The sequence below is a fragment of the Prinia subflava genome, chromosome 1 (genome assembly GCF_021018805.1).
Source record: "Prinia subflava isolate CZ2003 ecotype Zambia chromosome 1, Cam_Psub_1.2, whole genome shotgun sequence".
Taxonomy (NCBI): Eukaryota; Metazoa; Chordata; class Aves; order Passeriformes; family Cisticolidae; genus Prinia; species Prinia subflava.
The window spans coordinates 106393654-106411879 of record NC_086247.1 but is presented as its reverse complement, the minus strand read 5'-3'; the positions used below and the strand labels follow the sequence as shown (position 1 = coordinate 106411879).

Below are 18226 nucleotides of genomic sequence, written 5' to 3'. Positions count from 1 at the left end.
AGTAGAATGGCATGCCTTTAACACTGTCTTGTGAGTCCTTGCTGGGATGAATGTGTGCTTGAGAGGACCAAAAAGAAATGGTAAAATATCTTTTCGTTGCCCAAAGGTATTTAATACAGTGGAGCAAGGGGAATATAATCAGCATTAAAGTGCTCTTCATAAATAATGGACAATCTAGCAGCTTTTATCTACTCTGCGCTTTAAAAAAGTTTCTACTGCTGAATATTTCATGAGAAAAAGGTCATTTATTGTGGCTTTTAAATTATACAATTCAGAAACTGTTAGGAAAAAGGTTTTTCATTGCAATGCAATAATGGTGAGTTTTGAGTATCTGGAGAAACATGGGCCACCTTAAATACATATTTTGAAACTTACCACATACAAACTAATGGGGACATCTTTGCCCTGAACTATAACTACTCATTTTTAATATGTCCAATCCTATTCAGCAATACAGTATTTAATCTCAAGTGAAGCATAAACCTGAATGTACTTTCTCCTGAGATGTCAGTTCTAGTTTGCATTTCTCATCAAAATATACTGCTGATCACAGGTCAGTTAAGATGTGCATCTGTGAGAGCCATTTTCAAGAAATCTATTTTTTGCACATTATTATAAAGCTGTATTTTATTACAGGCTTTTAAATGACAGTGAGAGTTCCTCATAGACAAAACCATTAAGGAAGCACACTGGCAAACAGGTGAATTGTCAAGATGAGTTAGAAGTAACCTTAGCTCTGTCCCTTGTGAATATAAGGCCACAACACAGACCTATTGCTGCATCCAGAGACAGATGTTGTGTGAGTGTAGATCAGCATGACTTTACAGAAGTCAGTCATGCTACATCTGGTTTCTATCAACAGAAGCACCAGTACATTCCTCCTTAGCATCCCAATATTTACAACACTCCACACCTATAAATGACTGCCACGGGAGCGGCTGCACATCAGCACACCAAGCATGCCAGAGGCTTGCAACCTCAATAACACCAAAAACAAGTGGTTTCAGAACATGAGCAGGTAGCATCCCTTAGCCAGAGCTATCCTCAGGGAACTTTTCAATTTTCTTTCTTACCCCACACTTCCAAACCAGAACAAAAACCAAACAACCAACCCACAAACAAAACAAAAACCAGATTTTAAAATACAACAATTCATTTTGTTTTTAAAACTAAGATATTTTCTACGTATGGTAACTGAGCTCCTACCCCAAATCCTCTTATTTTATTCCCAGTCCCCACTTTAAAAAAAAAAAAAATTAAAAATAAAATAAAAAAAGGGAAAAGTTAAAACGTGAAAGGACCTATCTGCAGAAGTTAGAAGCAATCAGGACAAACAGTATCACACACAGCAAATCATCTATATACAGCCCTCTGAATATACAGATGACAAACCTGTCTGTGGCAAAAAAAGTTTATTTATTGAATGACTTATGACACTGCAAGGAGGAAATCTGAGACATTAGGCTAACCTCAAGATCAATCATCTTTCTTAGCAACAAATTCCAGTTAAAGTCCCATGGAGTGATGGGACATGCATTAAAACACCAAAGCTGCTCTTTGGATTTCAGATACTCTTCTGTGCATTTGTAAAAATAAAATTGATCTTTAGCACTTATTTCAAGTAGGCTTACAGCTTTGTTGAGATCATATGTCCCTCCTACATTTACCAGCAGAAAAATTCAGACAGATCTGTCATGCGTGATTTGGCATTAGACACCTCAACTGGAGCAGTAAGGTTATTTTAAAGAGTTGTGTCTGCTACAGTCTGAACCTTATACAACACACTATCATTGCTAAACATCTAAAATAGTTACTAAACTCTTTATTTATAGACATAGTGAATGTGGTCCTTAATAACTCTGGTTTACTTAGGATGGTATTCAGAAGCCAATATTGTCTCATTTATCCGGGTCTGTCAAACACAAATATCAGTTTGGAAGTGGCAAGAAATGCACAGGTTTTATCCTGGCCCATTGCACAGAGACAGATTTTTTTCTTTGGTCAGTAAATTCTCTCAAGATATTACATTTAAAACCCTCAAGTATATCAACGGCCAAAGTATACTTTTAAAACAGATTTTGATGCCTGTTGCAGAGCTAGTAAGAACAACAATACCTATGGGCTCTCTTGCTATCTTTTAGATTGCTCTTTTCTCATTACATTTCATGGACTTGGTTGTAAAGATAGAAGATCTTTATTAGGGAAAAAAATTTCAAAAGAGAAATGAGGGAAGAAAAGCATCTCAGTTGTGCCCCCTGCCTCTGCAAGGAAAAAATGAAACTTGTTGGTAAAGCTTGCCAAAACAGACTGCAGCTGGATCCAAAATATTATGGATGGGTAAAAAATTTATACATATCAATAGACACCAACACTCTGGACTAATGAAGATACAGACTTGCTCTTCTGTTTGATAGTATCTAACAATTTGTCAGGGGACAGTAATTGAAGCCAAAGACAGCTTGTTTACTCTGTATTAAAATACAGTATTTCATATCACACTTTCAGAGTAAATTATATACCTATCATCTGATATTTACATAGATATAACAACTGCTGTTCAGATATCTAAGAGAAAATGGGATGTGTCAGTTTAGATGAGTAATCCCACAAAGAATGACCATGATACCTATATAAAACCAACCTACGGACAAGGTTTGTGGAATGTAACAACCATGAAGCCTCCTACACCAAATCACCCAAATGGAAATGAACTGACTCGTCTAGAAACTATGCAACTGTCCTGCTTCTTACAGAAGACAGTCAAAGAATGTGCCCATTTCCCCTATTCCACCCTCATCCCTGTGATGCCACAAACTAGTAAGAGAGGGAAAACAGACGTAGTCATTCTAAGTGCCAGCGTTCTGTGTGTAACTATACCGAGAAACACATCTTGGAAGAGAATTCTTGCATTGAAAAAACTCAGGTATCACTGAACTCACTCCACAGTTCTTGGAGGTCAAACAGATCAACTTACGTAGCTCTCCTACTTTCAGAATTTCACAGAGCATCTTTGTCAGCTCAATGCTGCTTCGGCCAAATGGGCACTCATGCTTGTCTTCTCGGCTGCTGTTCTCCAGGACAATCTGAAGTTGGAATCAAAATGGAAAATAATCAGTTTGAAGAACCCGTGAGTTGTGACACTGTTCTCCAAATCCAGCATTTACAAGACATACCAAACTTAGGCTAGGAAACTGTATGGGGAATTTAGGAAAATGTATTTTCATAAAACTTAGTCTTCCCTGCAGCTAAATGACTTATGCCATTTATGTCATGGCTTCAAACTGAAAGAGAGTAAAGGTTTAGATGAGATATTAGGAAGAAATTCTTTACTGTGAGGGTGGTGAGGCACAGGAACAGGTTGCTCAGAAAAGCTGTGGATGCCCCATCCCGAGAAATGTTCAAGGACAGGTTGGATGGGGCCTTGTGTAACCTGGTCAAGTGGAAGGTTTCTCTACCCTGAGGTTGGAATTTGATGATTTCTGAGGTCCCTTCCAAACCATTCTATGATTCTATGTCTGAGGCAGACAGCAACATATAAGCAGTGCTGGTCTGTGACCAGCTGGGAATTTTTACCATTGCTATGCAATCTTGCTGTTCTGCACCACCCTGACTTGGAGAAACTGAAATAGAAGCCAAAGAGAAAGAAAGAGTTCCATTTTCAATGTGCTGGTTAAAGGAAATTAGTTAAATTATTGATAGGCATGAACATACCTAGAAGGATCTAAAAAACCCAGTTGGGACAGAATTTTCATAATTGGATTCAGTCTTCAAAGTAGGCTCAAGTGATGAAACCAAACAGCTCACAAAGGAAGAAAACATCTACATTCTCTCTATTACGAAAAGAATTTTTGCTTATGTGCAAAACATTTCAGGGAACTATCACTCTTGTATCAAGCCCATGAATGCTGCAAAAATGACTGAAGGAGAGCCTTTGCATTTGTTACAGAGTGACACTGGGAGAAAATAAATGGGAGAAAATAACTCCCTCCACATTTTTATACTCATCAAGTTCTGCTATATCTGATACAGTTGAGATAAAGTTTTCCTTGGCGCTACAACTATATAAGAAAGGAAAAATTATAAAAATACTCTAGATTTCACTGAGGCAGTGAGCCTGAAAAAAGAGCAAAACAGAGTATGGAAAAAAAAAGAAATGGTCAAAACAAATTTGCAGTAAGAATTGTCTTTACAGAACAAACTATGCCACTTTACAAAAAGAAAAACCTCATCCTAAACAGCTCCTGCATAGCCTAGGGATGAGGAACAGAAGAAAAAAATGAATTTCAAAGGTAAGAAATTTTTTCAAGCACCAGAGAATCCCAGAGGATCTCTAATTTTTTCTCAAAAACAGGTTTTTAGACATTGCTCTCTGCTTTGCATTCCTCCTGTCTCGTCAGCTCCCATCTCCATAATAGTTTCTGTTTGTTTGGCTTTTTTTGTTGTTTGTGGACTTGTTTGTGGTTTTTACTTGTTTGTTTTAAATCCTTCCATTTTTACAGCAAAGAAAGCTTTGCAAAGGGCTTCAAGGCTGGAATTTCACCCAAAACCAGGAGGAAAGGTGTAAGGGGGGAGCAGTTCAATACTGGATGCCACTAAAAACTTTCCCTAACTCCCCAGATCTTGGGGTTTGACCTTTTAGGTCTAGAAGCCTTTCCTGTGAAGCAGTAACAAGTGGGAAAAGAGTGAAAACCCTAAGGCAAGTAGGAAAGCTATGTGCTTCACACAGCATGGCAAAGTCTCTTCAAATGCATCTATTTTAGTCCTGCAGTACACAAAGGGCAGCCTCTAGCTCCTCCCAACCCATCACCCAGGGATGTGGAAGGACGGATGCTCTCTGCGCTATGAGAAAGCGTGATCTCCTGGTTTTGTTGTCCAGTGCTGCTGATGTTTCCTTTGATTGCTTATGCTTCCCACAGAAGCTTAGAAAGTCATTAGGGATACGATATATACTTTATCACCACAATTTTTTACTGGCCTTTTCCAATAGTACAGCGTCATGTTCCAGAGTCTGCCAAGAGGACTTTTCTTTCTAAAAGTTTTGGTTTAAATGCCATGTAATTGCTCCATGTCATCTCTGGGTAACAGTAAATCAGAGAAACACCCCTGCTATTTTTGTTTTACGTTGCTGCAGCCGCTGTTCACGAAACATGTGAATATGACTTTATATTCTGGATGAGTCATCCTGCTTCAGTCTCTCTCATGGAGGATAGTGCTACAGTTCTACACCCAAAAAGCAGAAGCAATGATAGAGTAGCACAGGCACAATGGAAAGCTGTATGTCTCAATACCTCCCTAAGATCACTTCTCTCATTCTTTTTATTACCCTGCTTTATCTCTCACATAATAAAACATAAAATCTGCATACTAGAGCAGGGGGTTGCTTCAACACAGATTTAGATACAGCAGAGAAACACTGGTAATAAAATCAATGGAGAGGCAAATTGAAAGGGCAAGGGGGAGGGAGAGGGAAGCATCGGGATGTATTCCTGCTTGCTTGTGGCAAATGCACTTTGTTGAGTCTCACATTAACCCAACATATTAACATTTCATGAGCACATAAATATTTAATGGTGACACCATATATGCATATAATGTAAGACAGAATTACAGCAATCAATAAGAATGCCAGAGAAATAGTTAAGGCACTGTGTATTGCTATACAGCAAATTAAATGGCAGTTTGAGTAATCAATATGTAAAGCAGTCTTGAAAAGATCCTCAGACACTCTCTATAAGCATCAGATATTTTAGCATTTGCTGTACAAAATAAAGCAGTGCTGCCATGTTACACTTCCATAAGAAAGGAAAATGGACAGCCTTTTGCTGCGTCTAAATATCTGTAGGCAAATTTGACAGATATGGATCTTCTGCAAGAAACAGCAACAGTAAAAAGGGAAAGAAAAAAATAGGTTCTTATAAATATGCAAAGAGAAATCATTCCTAGTCTTGGCAACAGATTTACAACATTCATTATTATATTTGCAATAGTCTTTTCACGACTTCACGACTCATATCCTGTTCCAAAGTGAAATGCTATAAATAGAGCTGATAAGGACATGGTTGTAATGTTATTTCCTTTATCACTCTGGTTACAGAGGAGAAATAAGCAGAGAATGGACACGTTCACTTCATAAACTGGTGAAAACAATACCAGGGAAAGAAATATAACACACAGCTCAAGACAGTAAATACTTTCTTCTATCTATAGAGCACACTCCTGGCATGCATCACGTTTTTATCACAGTGGTTATTTTACCACTGGAAGGAAAATAGTGAGAAAGTTGCAAGCCCACACAACCTTCCTTTAAACAGAGGTCTATCATTAATGCTCTCTAAGTGCTCCATCCTATTATCTTCCTCCTCCTCTCCATCAAAAAATCCACAGTGAGTTGCAGATCCACCAGACATTTCACAATCAGCAGCTACAGTGGTGAATTGTGCTGGGGGAAAACAAATATTCAAAAGCAGAGATCATGGATATTGCAGTAGAATTCCTGGCACCACATAATCACAGAATCATTTAGGTTGGAAAAGATATTTAGGATCATCCAGTCCTACCATTAACCCAATGTTGCTAGGTCCACCACTGACTAAGCCATATTTCTAAGTACCCAGATCTATGTGTCTTTTAATACCACCAGGAATGGTGACTCAACCACTCCCCATGGCAGCTTGTTCCAATCATTGACAACCTTTTCCATGAAGAAATTTTTCCCAGTATCCAACCTAAACTTCCCCTAGCACAACTTGATGCCAATTTCCTCTTGTCTGGATGTTTCTTCCTTGGGAGAGGAGAACAACTCCTATCTTGCTACAACATTGTTTCAGGGAGTTGCAGAGAGTGACAAGGTCTCGCCTGAGCCTCCTTTTCTCCAGGTTAAACACCCCCTGCTCCCTCAGCTGCTCCTCATAGGACTTGTGCTCCAGACCCTGCACAGCTCCATTGCCCTTCTCTTGACAAACTCCAGCACCTCAGTATCTTTCTTTCAAGTGAAGGGCTAAAAACTAAACCCAGGATTCAAACTGTGGCCTCACCACTGTTGAGTACAGGGGGACAATCACTGTCATGGCTACAGTATTGCTGATCCAAGCCAGGATTTTACTGGCCTTTTTGGCCACCTGGGCACACTGCTGGCTCATATCCCATTTTCCTTCAGTACTACCTTGACACTGGTTCACTTGGCTGCCCTTCATTATGATACTACAAATCTATTTCTGCCAGTTTTTCCTGTCTTCAGTCCTTGTGAACTTACAGAATTGGTAGGTCACACATAGAAATGTAGCCTATAATACAATAGATGTTATACAGTAAAAAAAACCAAAATGAGGTCACAGTACAGGAGTATTAAATTCTCTGCAGATCCTTTTCTCTTCCTCTCATGTCTTTGATCAGTAATGCCCATTACCATAAGGCAGAAAAAAAATCCACCATAATGTGTAGTGTTCAACACAACATGTATTTTTTTCTTTAAGGAAAAACAAAAAAGCCCAGACAAAAATCTCAATAGAAACACAAAATAAAATTACTAAGAGAGGGCAGATAGGAAAAGCCTTAGTGATGTTATTTGTAAAAATGAACAAGAACAAAACAATAGCAGCTCAGAAAATGGAAGGAAAAAAGATAAAGTGAGTGAGAGAAGCATAGAACGGGAAGAAAATGAATGAGATGAATTAACTAGCAGAGAAGAGAAAGGAAGAGGTTTAAAAATGTTTTTTAAAAATGTAAGGAGGAGAAATTTTTAGGAAATCAGTGTTATCCATTTTCTCATGTTAAGACATGAGACTTTGACAGTATTTGCAGCAGAATACAGTTCTGTACAGTTATTGTTTTAAATGTTCTACTATATGCTTCCATCTATCTCTGAAACTAAATGCAGCTCCTCTTTAACATCTCTGACAATGATTCGGATGAGGGGATTGAGTGTCCCTTCACTCTGTTCACAGAAGATGCCAGGCTGGATGGGAATGTTGATCTTCTGGAGGGTAAGAAGGCTCTGCAGAGGGACCTTGACAGATTGGATGGCTGGGATGAGGAAAATTGTATGAGGTTTAACAAGATACCTCACAGTGGCCCAGCTATAAAATAAATATAAAAAATTGTTTATAAGTCTAATTTTAAAACCCCCAAACCTATATATAGAAAGAAAATAAATATATAAAATGTAAATATGCAAAATAAGTAAATAAAAACATAAAAAGTTATTTTGTATATTTAAAATAAATTAAATTTAGGTATCATGCCAAGATCACAGAGGAATAATGCAAATTCCCCAGTAGCAAAAAAACTCCTTACAAGACACCAACCTCACAATCAAAATGATTTTCTAAATTTATGGCAGTGTGCCTTTGTGATTTTCCATTGAATTATTCATTGAGTCTGTCACTACCTCAAGAGCCCGAAATAGACCCTCAGGAAAGCAGTGGACTTAGTGAAGGATTTTCCACACTTGTCTGCCATGGGTTTTAAAGTCTGCATCAGCTTCAGTAGTGAAGCTTATACCTGCAACTAAGAGTTAATAACTGACAAAAGGCAAAATTTTAAAGACAGGTATCTTCAAAAGCTTCCTCATCAAAATCCATGAGGCTGAAACCACCAGACAGAAACATTTCTCCTTCACTGGGAAGAAATATCGACTTAGCAGTCCCTTAATCCTTCACATTAAAGACAAAATTGTCTCAAAGCATATTGCCCATGGCAACTGCAGATGTAATTCTCAAATTCCTGAGCCAAAATCAGAGCTTGGCAATGAAATTGCCAAGATTCATTGTGATTAGGAAATAAATACAGAACTGAAAAAAAGGCAAGATCCACTGTAGTTGCATTAATACTTCTAATAAGTCCCAGAGCAGGCAATTCAACGAATATTGCTGCACTATCAAAAAGGAGCATTTCCACAGACCAATTTTGTAAAATGATCCTGTCTTAATAGAGAACAAGCTTTTTAGCAGTCTGCTGCAGGTTAATATCAAGAGGTTCAGAAGGCTAGTTAATAGAGATCATAAAAGCCTCCTTAGACCCAAAATGAAAGGTCAAGCAGCATTTAAATATCCAGAGATTGCAGGGATTCTCTTCCTTTTCTTGACACTGCTTTTCTTTTTCCTAAGCCTCCTTATCACATATGGTAGTAGATGGTATGGAATGCACCATTCTCTCTTCATTTAGGTGCTTTAGGTAACTCTAAGAAGTAAGTCTTTAAGATATGCTTCCTGAGAGGGATAAGAGACTCTACTGCAGACAGACTCAGCTTCCATTCATCCTCATCACCAATTTTGCTTTTTTCTTAAGGTACCTAGTCATTTGCTTCAGCTTCAGCATCAGTCTTCTTCCAACATTCTTCACTCTGCACTTTCCCCTCTGATGCTGTTTTTTTAATTTACTATGCTTCCTCTCTCCCTTATCTCACTATTCCTTGACATTCCTGAGCCATTAAAGAAATTTCTCATGGCAAAGCTAAAATAAAGCAACAGTTATTTCTGTCTGCTTCTGGAAGACAGTAGAATTGCAATTTAAACAAAGATCTGAAAGAAAAGTTGAGACATCCTACAGATACTGAAAAATAAGAAAGTAGCCGCTGATATGGCTTATGGAGATGGCTCAACATTTCCAAAAGTTGAGTTTTTTCTGCAAAACTATGATGAAGTCACAATTTTCAAACCCATGTAGCGCAAAACTATCTCAAGCTAAATATGCATGGTTCTGCAGGTGCTCACCTAGCAATAAATTTTTGTTCTCACACAAACACCTTAGCATGAAGCATGACTCTACATTTTATTTTCCATCTAAAGATAACACATGTGGTGGTTTGTCTTGTATCTTCCTCCTTTCTTTGCAGGAGAATCTTCTTCTCTCTATGAAGAACCAACCCAAAACCCATAAAGTGTGGTGGTAAGGCCCATAATGAGAAGGCTCCATTGCCCTGTCATCTTCAGAAGCAGCACCAGAACGTGCTCCTCACTTTGCACAGTCACAGGTGTGTGAGGGGGATTTGGTGTTGAGCTGGTCCAGTTTGAAAACCACCAGTCAGGAACTCCTCTCCCTCCATGCCCCCCACAAATGTGAGAAGGCAATGCTTTTCCTGAAGGTCTCTCCTGGCTCAGCAATGGCAGAGGTGGAAGGCAGAAAACTGCAGTATCTGCAGAATACAGCAAGCTTTTGAATTTTCTTTCATAATGTAAAACAGGCTCTATGGGTGCCCTAATGTTATTGTGGTATGGCTATATGAGAAAACATCAACTTTTATAGCACATCAATGAGCCTGGCAGCCAGAGTCATGTCACAAATGCTCTGGACATGGAGTAAATGGGAAAACCTGTGACAATCAAGAGCTGGTTTTCTCCTCCTGAAATACATATGCATCTCAGCTTTGCAGGTGGAGGGACTGTGGCTGCACAGAAACTAGCCCAATCTTTGTGTGCTACTGCTGCAACCCATGGTGTGACTCAAAACCTCTGGAAGACAGTTGCTAGGCTTGCAACAATTTCTGGGCCCTTTGGATAAAGACATCGTTTAGATAACAGCTTCCACAAACCTGGGAAAGTTTAGGTGCTCTATGAATGGTAGAAAGGGATCTGAACACATGCAGGACTAAGATGCCATAAGTATCCCACTGCACATTTCACATGAGGGTGTGCAGAGAGTGCCGTGACTCCCTTAGGATCCTCTTCCTCAGTGCTAATTTTGTGTTTATGCTGCAATCAGCCACTCCAGGATTTTGCATCTTTGACTGCAGAGGGACCCATCTCAATCCCCCTCAGTGATGGAGGCCCTCAGGATCATCATGTAAAGGAGAAACACGGTGTGATGTTTGTTGAGAAACAAAACACAGGCAGAAAGACACTTAGATATGTAAGTGGAAGGTCAGGACGGAGAATGGAAAGCTTGGCAGAGAAAAGACAAGAACACATTAATAAGCTAGGAACCTAGCATAGGCAGTTAGGTCTCTGAAACTACATTCATTCACGAGACTCACCAGAAAGACTCATGTAAAAAACCTCACATTTCTCTCTACCTCCTACAGAAAAAAAATAAGTTACATTTCTTTTCCTACCATTTTTGGGAGGGGAGGAAATCACAGCAGAAATCAAGCTCAATTTTACTTCAGAAAATGCTGAAATTATATGTTGGACTCCTTATATGTGATCAGAAGAGAGTGAGTAGGCACGAGGAGACTTTGTGAATTGACGGAAGGATGTGTAGGCAGCCTCCTATACAACAACTGCATGGGTTAGAAAGTATACGGCAGACAGTCTGACTGTGACTCAACCCATTTAAGTTCTGAAAGGTCTCTGCAGGATGCCAGCAATCTTCCTGCCTGCATCACTGGCACTTGCAAACAGCACCTGCTCCTCCTCTGTGACTTCTGAGAGCTTCAAATGCAAAAGAGCTCCCTCCTCAGCCTCCCCAAATGTAGCTGCTGGGGAAGAAGTGTCCCTGCGTTACAACTGTGCGAATGACCAAATTAGCAGCTCAGCAAATTCAGGGGAAGGGGGATTTTCTGCTACTGACCATAAGCCAAGTCAGCTTCTAATTTTCAGGTAATCAAAGCAATTCTTGGCGCAACCAACTTCCACATGTTGGTTTTTGGTTTTTTGGGTGGTGGTGTTTTTTGGGGTTTTTTTTTTTGTTTGTTTGTTTGTTTTGTTTTTTGGGGTTTTTTGTTTTGTTTTGTTTTGTTTTTTGTTTTGTTTTGTTTTTTGTTTTTTGGGTTTTTTTGGGGTTTTTTTTTTGGTTTTTTTTTTTTTTAATTTGGAACATGGCAATAACTTTTAAAACTTGTTTTAAATGCAAAACCAGAAAATCTGAGAGCATACCACTAAGTATGTTATACATCATTAACAAACATTTAGTAGCATTGGATCCATTGTAAAATGGATCCATTTTCAGCATGGATTTCAACACCGCTTTCCCACCCCAGCGATAATCTTTTATACGAAAAATCTTACATGCAATAGCAAACAAATATTTGAACAAAATAAATAAAATCTATTTAGGATTTAGTAGGAAAAGAGATAAATTTTCTCTTCTGCAGAGGAGACTTGAATTTCAGCCTAGAGTAAAACAATACTTTTTTTCCTACAGATGAAGAGCCTACTTATCTAATGAAGGGCAAAGAACTGGACATAAACTTAGTCAGCCAGCTGGACAGAACCCAAAATAGGTGGCCAGCCAATGTTCAGACCCAAAGCTGCTAATTTTATTTGCATTTTCTGCCTGAGGCACCGATCCCTTGTGCTTAAACAAAATTAGAAGACACAGTATGAGTCTTCTCAAGGCAGAATCTGACCCCAAAGCAGCAGTGAGTCCTGCTAGAATATAGCTGGTCAGAAGCACAGAAGAAAAATATAGGCAAGCCACCAATTTGTCAGTCATCGAAACCAAATTCATTAGAATGAGAAATGTTTTCCGCAGACTCTCTTCACACTCAGAAAAATGAAAAGGCACGCTGTTACAAGTTACCAGTAAGAAAAATTTCAAGATGCCTGTACTGAATAAAGTCTGTCTTCAATGGTAACTTATAATTTTATTTTTAAAATTAGTAGAATGTGAAGCTGAAGTAGTTTTGGAAAGGAATAAATTGAAAGTGGGGGAACATATGACTTGTCTGCTACAAAAGAACAAAAAAATTATCTGTCACAAAGCTTTATTCCAATCATTTTCTTCTCTGTTAAATTTAATTATACACTCTAACTGTCCTATAATTATGGAGCTTGGGAAGCTGCCAATTATTTCCTGTGGAAAATTTTTGAATTTCTTGCAGAAATTCAACATTACTTCCATCAATGCATTCCATATACTATGTCATCACCTTTTAAAAGCCAAACCTGATGATAGTGATTGATTATTTAAGTGCAACATGAAAAAAAACCAGTCTATATAAGTCACTGATAGCACCAGACAATTAATTAAAGAGAAAGAAAAGATAACTCAACAGGAAACTAATTGAATAGGACACTTTTTTAAAAACCAAATGATAGCTAACAACACCACACAATCAAAGAGAACATGCTTGTTTTTTTTTTCCTCATTCACTAAACAACCTGGAGGCTTCAGTTATCTTGTATGGCAAACGAAACCCTGACATTCAAAATCTGTTAACTCAAAGTTTGTATAAGTACAGTGTTTATCTCAAAGAAGACAGCAAGTAAAGAAAACATATTACTGCAATTTCAGGAAAAAGTACTGTGCAAAACAAGTATGCAACGGGGAAAAGGTGAATGAAAGAAGTTAGATTGTGAGGAAGTAGTTAAAAAATAATAAAACAGGGAAAAGTGTGGTTATTTTTGTTTCCTCCTTCACCGTGTGACACCTGTATTTTCACCCTGAAATGCCTTTTGCCTTCAAGATGCAGAGTTACCCATCTGCTGCAGTGCCATCACACCCATGTTCTTTTACAAACTGCAATTGTATTTACTCTTCCTACTTTATTGTGCTAAAGTACATAAGTTTTCCACTGTCTAGTCTTTGAATCCCCACTGCCAGCCCCCAAAAGCACTTCAGTTTCAGACATCCTTCTTACCTAACTAATCTATTTATTATGCAAATTACTTCTAAGCAGAAACTCTTATGAGAGGCAGAACAAGGACTGAAAAGGGAAGAGATTACTTATTGACTGTATTCTCTTCTATCTTCTGCTTATGCATTATTTTCATTAATACAAGAACTAAGGGTCATGCAGCAGGGGCATCCTAAGAGTCACAGGTCAGACTGCAGGGAATTGTGCTGCCTATTAAAATGCAGCACTGCCAATACACTCACTGAAACCATTATGACTTCCTGATAGTGTCTCTGCTCAATACATCACATTCTATCAGGGAAAACTTCAGATATTCCCAGTTCGTTTCAAACCAGCTCTGATTTTCACCCTCAATTTCTAATTACTGCATAGCAGAGATAGTATCTGGGGCTTAGGAATTAACCCATGGCACAGGAATCAATTGCATTGCAAAGAGCCAAGCTGAAAATAATCTCTCCTCCTAGGAATCAAACTATTTCCTAGTATCAACAATAAAAAGAGAAGAGCTCCTGTCTGACAAATTTTTCAGGATGCAAGCTATAGCTGACAGTATAAGTAACAATTTTTTGTGGAAGCTTTAGTTTGAATGCAAGAGGAATTTTATTAGGGTACAGGAGTAGGAATACATCTGGAAAAAATAAGCAAGGTCAAGAGGCTGTACAAGTAGAGCAAATTGGCGTTGTGGGAGCTTTGGGAGCCAAAGACCATGAAGGAAAGATAATGTTAGGTGTGAAACAAGGGACTCCAAAAAAGGCCCACAGGAAATAACTGTACCCCAGCTAGCAAGTCAAGGAGATGAAGAGATGGAAAGTAGGTGTCCTTTGCAATCAAAGACGATTAACGCTGCAGGAGTTGCACAACACCACCACCTCAGAGGTGTTCCTACCGTGCCAGCAATGCTGTATAAACACTAAGTAGAACTCCTCCGAGTGGTGGATAGACTAACAAACTCCCAAAGCACATTTACAGTCCCCAAAGCAGCTTTAGGCAAGCAATTGAATCTGAAAGTGCCTCCGCAAGGCACTTCCAGTGGATGTGTACTCTTTCTCAGGAGGGAAATACACGAGGCGCTCAGGCACTCTCCTAACAGGAACCATGCAGGAATAAAAACAGGCAGCTCAAAACAACAAAAATTCTCAGTAATGCAGCAGCAAAAATACTGCATTATAGAAACAGGGCTGAGCCAGCAGCAAAATCCTTTCCAAAAAGTGGCTAATTACATGCTTTACTGAATCCAATTTTTAAGACAGCATTTGCAATACGAACATGAAAAAATAAGAAAAAATTGAGAGATGTCAATGAAAGCTCTATTTCAACATAATTTTTGTCCTCTTTCAAATTTTCAGACTTCTTTAAAATGTGTCTGACCCATTTGGAAGCACTGACTACCTCTAATTCTCTAAACTTGGAATTTTCAGAAGAAGTATGAAGTAGCACAGTCCAGAACTTATCAAATTTTAATGAGAAAGAACAAGTAATTCTCATTTTATAAACAAAACCACCATTCAGCATAGTTCATCCATAAAACATGCTCTTTGTTCATTACCTGAGGTAGCCCCATTTCAGGAATTTATAGGGATTGATAAATACTGTTGGTTTGCATACAACCACAGTGTCTTTTTAAAGAGTTACTGCAAGATTCAGATGGAGGAGAGAGATCCATTTAAAGAGCAAATCCTACGGTCTCATCACCTGGTATTATGTCCATAGAGATCGGCAGGCCCTTTGCAAACCTATTTGAGCTTCGACACCAATTTACTTCAAACAGAAAAGAGATGATAATGCATATTAAAAGATCGCTCTTGACTTTTAGTGGAAATGATCAGTGTGTCTACTGTTTTCTTGATATACACAAACTTCTTTAAGCAGGTCTGCATGAGCATTTTTCTTGGGGAATTAAACCATTCCTATGAACTCCAGACACTGACTTTCAGGACTGTCCTCCACTCCTATCTGTGCTTGCTCGGTTTATGCTTGGCAAGCACTTGATTTCAACAAAATTCAGGAAAAGTTGTTCTCTTCAGGGGAAGGTATTATTCAGCTGTATGCCTCTTCTTGTTGGGATGCAACACATAACCTGCTCTAACCACCTTTGAAATAACCTTGAAATAATGTACGAAGTGGAGTGGGCAGAGGGCAGGAGAGGGTTATACAAGTGAATCATGATGCTTTGTATGTATTTTACTCCAAGCATGGCCTCTCCTGCAGCAGTAATTTTAATGGATGCATCTTAACTCTCAGTACCCTGCAAACTCAGTCACCTCTCTAGGCATTTGATCTTCAGAGCCTCCTTTCCACAAAAAAATGCTGTCAGTTTTTGGTAGACTTGGAGCAGGTCAGAGAATTCTGCGTATTACTCCTTTCTGAGTTTATGGCCATCCATTATGCATCTGACAAAGGAACAGGCTCATTTCTCTTCTCTTTGCAGGCTTAAGCAAAAAGGAGTACTTGCAAAAAGTAATATCTAGCATATTTGACTCAGCAATGACAAGCAAGACATGTCTACAGCTTTCTCCCAGACCTTTTACAGATCTACATCATGTTTTAATGTCATGTGGTTTGTCTTCCAGGTATCCATGATATCAGGATTCTGAACCTCCCCTTCAAAGTCTATTGCAAACAGAACATAATCACTGCAAACAGGCAACTGCAAAGATCTCCATGACAAGAGGAAGCCTTACCCGAATATAAGCATCCTGGTGATGTTTAGCAAAGTACAGCATGTTGTCGAGGGCCAGCATTCCAGGAGGGGTCTGTGTGAAATCCATTGCTGGGTTTACATGATTCTGCAAAAAGAGAGCAAGATCAGTCAAGGAGCACCTTTACAAATGCAATCAGTTCCCCAGTGTTGGTGAGCACCGTGTTAGCATTACGTGTCAAAAAAAACAACCAGCAACAGAGCTCTTTTTGCTGAGCAGAAAATTCTTAATAAGGAAATGGCCTATGCCTCAAAAACTCTACAACCAAATGCAGACACTATGAGGCTGGCATATCAGTAATTAACTTCTGTAGCTGTGGAATGACTTTCCCAAAGGCTGAATGCTTTAGAAGCACAGAGCCCCATGTTGTCCATGGCAGACAGACACCTTGGTGGTACTACAGACTAAAAGTACATGAAAATACAGATAATTTAGCCAACAGACACCAAAACAGCTATTTATACAACTGCTATGAAATGAGTGCAAATGAACTACAAAAAAGAGAAAAAACTACCAGACTAAATAGCAATAAGTCCATTGGATCTTGCGGACTCCTGAACACAAAGGGCCTCAGACAAAATTTTGTATGAAAATAAACAGATTAAACTTGTGGAATTCAGGTACATTTCTTGTTGCATTCTGAACCTGTGAATTTCATCTATGGAATTAATGAATTCCATTATATATATATGAATTCCATATATATATATGAAATATACAGACATATGATGACAATGAATAAATGCACAGAATAAACCTATAACCAGAATTTGTTAGCTTTCACAGGCACATACCTAATTCAGATGTTCAGTTTCACACACTACATGAAAAACCACAGGTGCCCAAAATATTCATTAACTCAGCTGATTTCTTGATTGGATGGAATGAAATGTACATTTGAATAAACTTCATGTAGTTCATGATTTAGGCATGAAAATTTGCCTGGCTACACCAAAAAAGTTGCTCAGAAGTCCCAAGAATGTCTCCATAAAAAGTGCCTTCCTTCTGCTATGCTCTTTTTATCAGTATCACCTTTGCAGTGTCTCCTTCTCCCCTCGTCATTCTGACACAGAAAGATATCCCTAGCTCCTTTGCAATGGCATTTCTTTTCTGCAAGACCCAGCTGACAGTGACTTTAAAAGTGCATTGACTACCGGAAAACCAGCAGAGATCAGCACAGATTTCTTTCATTACTCTGTTTCTGCAGTGTGCTCAGGGTCTGATCCTCACACTTCATTGATAAAAGCATGGGTTTTACTACTTTTCCTTCTGTTTAGTCTGTCAAGCCATAAAGTGGTAGAAATGAGTGATTTTACTTTTTTGCCCATTTTAGCTTCAGATGTATCATACGTTGGTTTTAGCCAGTCAATAATTCACGGTCACATTAAAGATTAAAAATAGCAGAAATAAAAATTTATGCATTAAGATGCCTGCTGCAACTTCAAAAGCAGACAAATACATTCGTCTGAAGATGGCATGCAGAACCTGTTGGTTGTACATTTCCAGATTATGGCCACCGGTGTACAAGCAAAACAATCAGGCTAATTAGGGAATCAAGAGGATGCCTGGAACCCTAGATTTTATATGGAAAGATCTATGCGATAAGTATTTCAGGAGGATAGTTGTAGTTTAAGAAGGGAAAACAATGTTTTACTGAGCTTTAAGTTCCAAAAATTCCCCTTCAAGTTTTTTTTTCACTTTCACCTGCTCATCTGAATGACAGACAATAGCCTTTCACGGCTATTTCCCCAACCCAACCTTTCATATTCCACATTGATGGAACAACATGGACAGAACATTTAAAATCAATACAAAACTGTTTCACACACATCACAAGCCCTACAGACTTCAGCTTCTGGGAGGAGAAAACTTCCCTTCGCATTTCAAAAAGGGAATTTTAAGAGAGACTGAATCTCACAGACACACAAATGCCCCCAGAGACCAGCATGAATCTCTTACAAATCCTTCTCTGCATTTGAAACTACCCCCGTTTTGGCCATAAAGTACAGGTCCC

At 38.7% G+C, this 18226-nt stretch overlaps 1 protein-coding gene across 5 annotated transcripts in view; it reads right to left on the bottom strand.

Moving 5' to 3' along the window:
* Positions 1-18226, bottom strand: part of ELMO1 (engulfment and cell motility 1) — a 304523-nt gene that overhangs the window by 146492 nt on the left and 139805 nt on the right. For all 5 annotated transcript variants that reach the window (XM_063406486.1, XM_063406504.1, XM_063406491.1 and 2 more), the window contains 2 exons: positions 16195-16299; positions 2975-3083 (listed from right to left, as the gene is read on the bottom strand). In XM_063406486.1, the coding sequence (XP_063262556.1) occupies positions 2975-3083; positions 16195-16299 (214 nt within the window). The remainder of the gene's footprint in view (positions 1-2974; positions 3084-16194; positions 16300-18226) is intronic.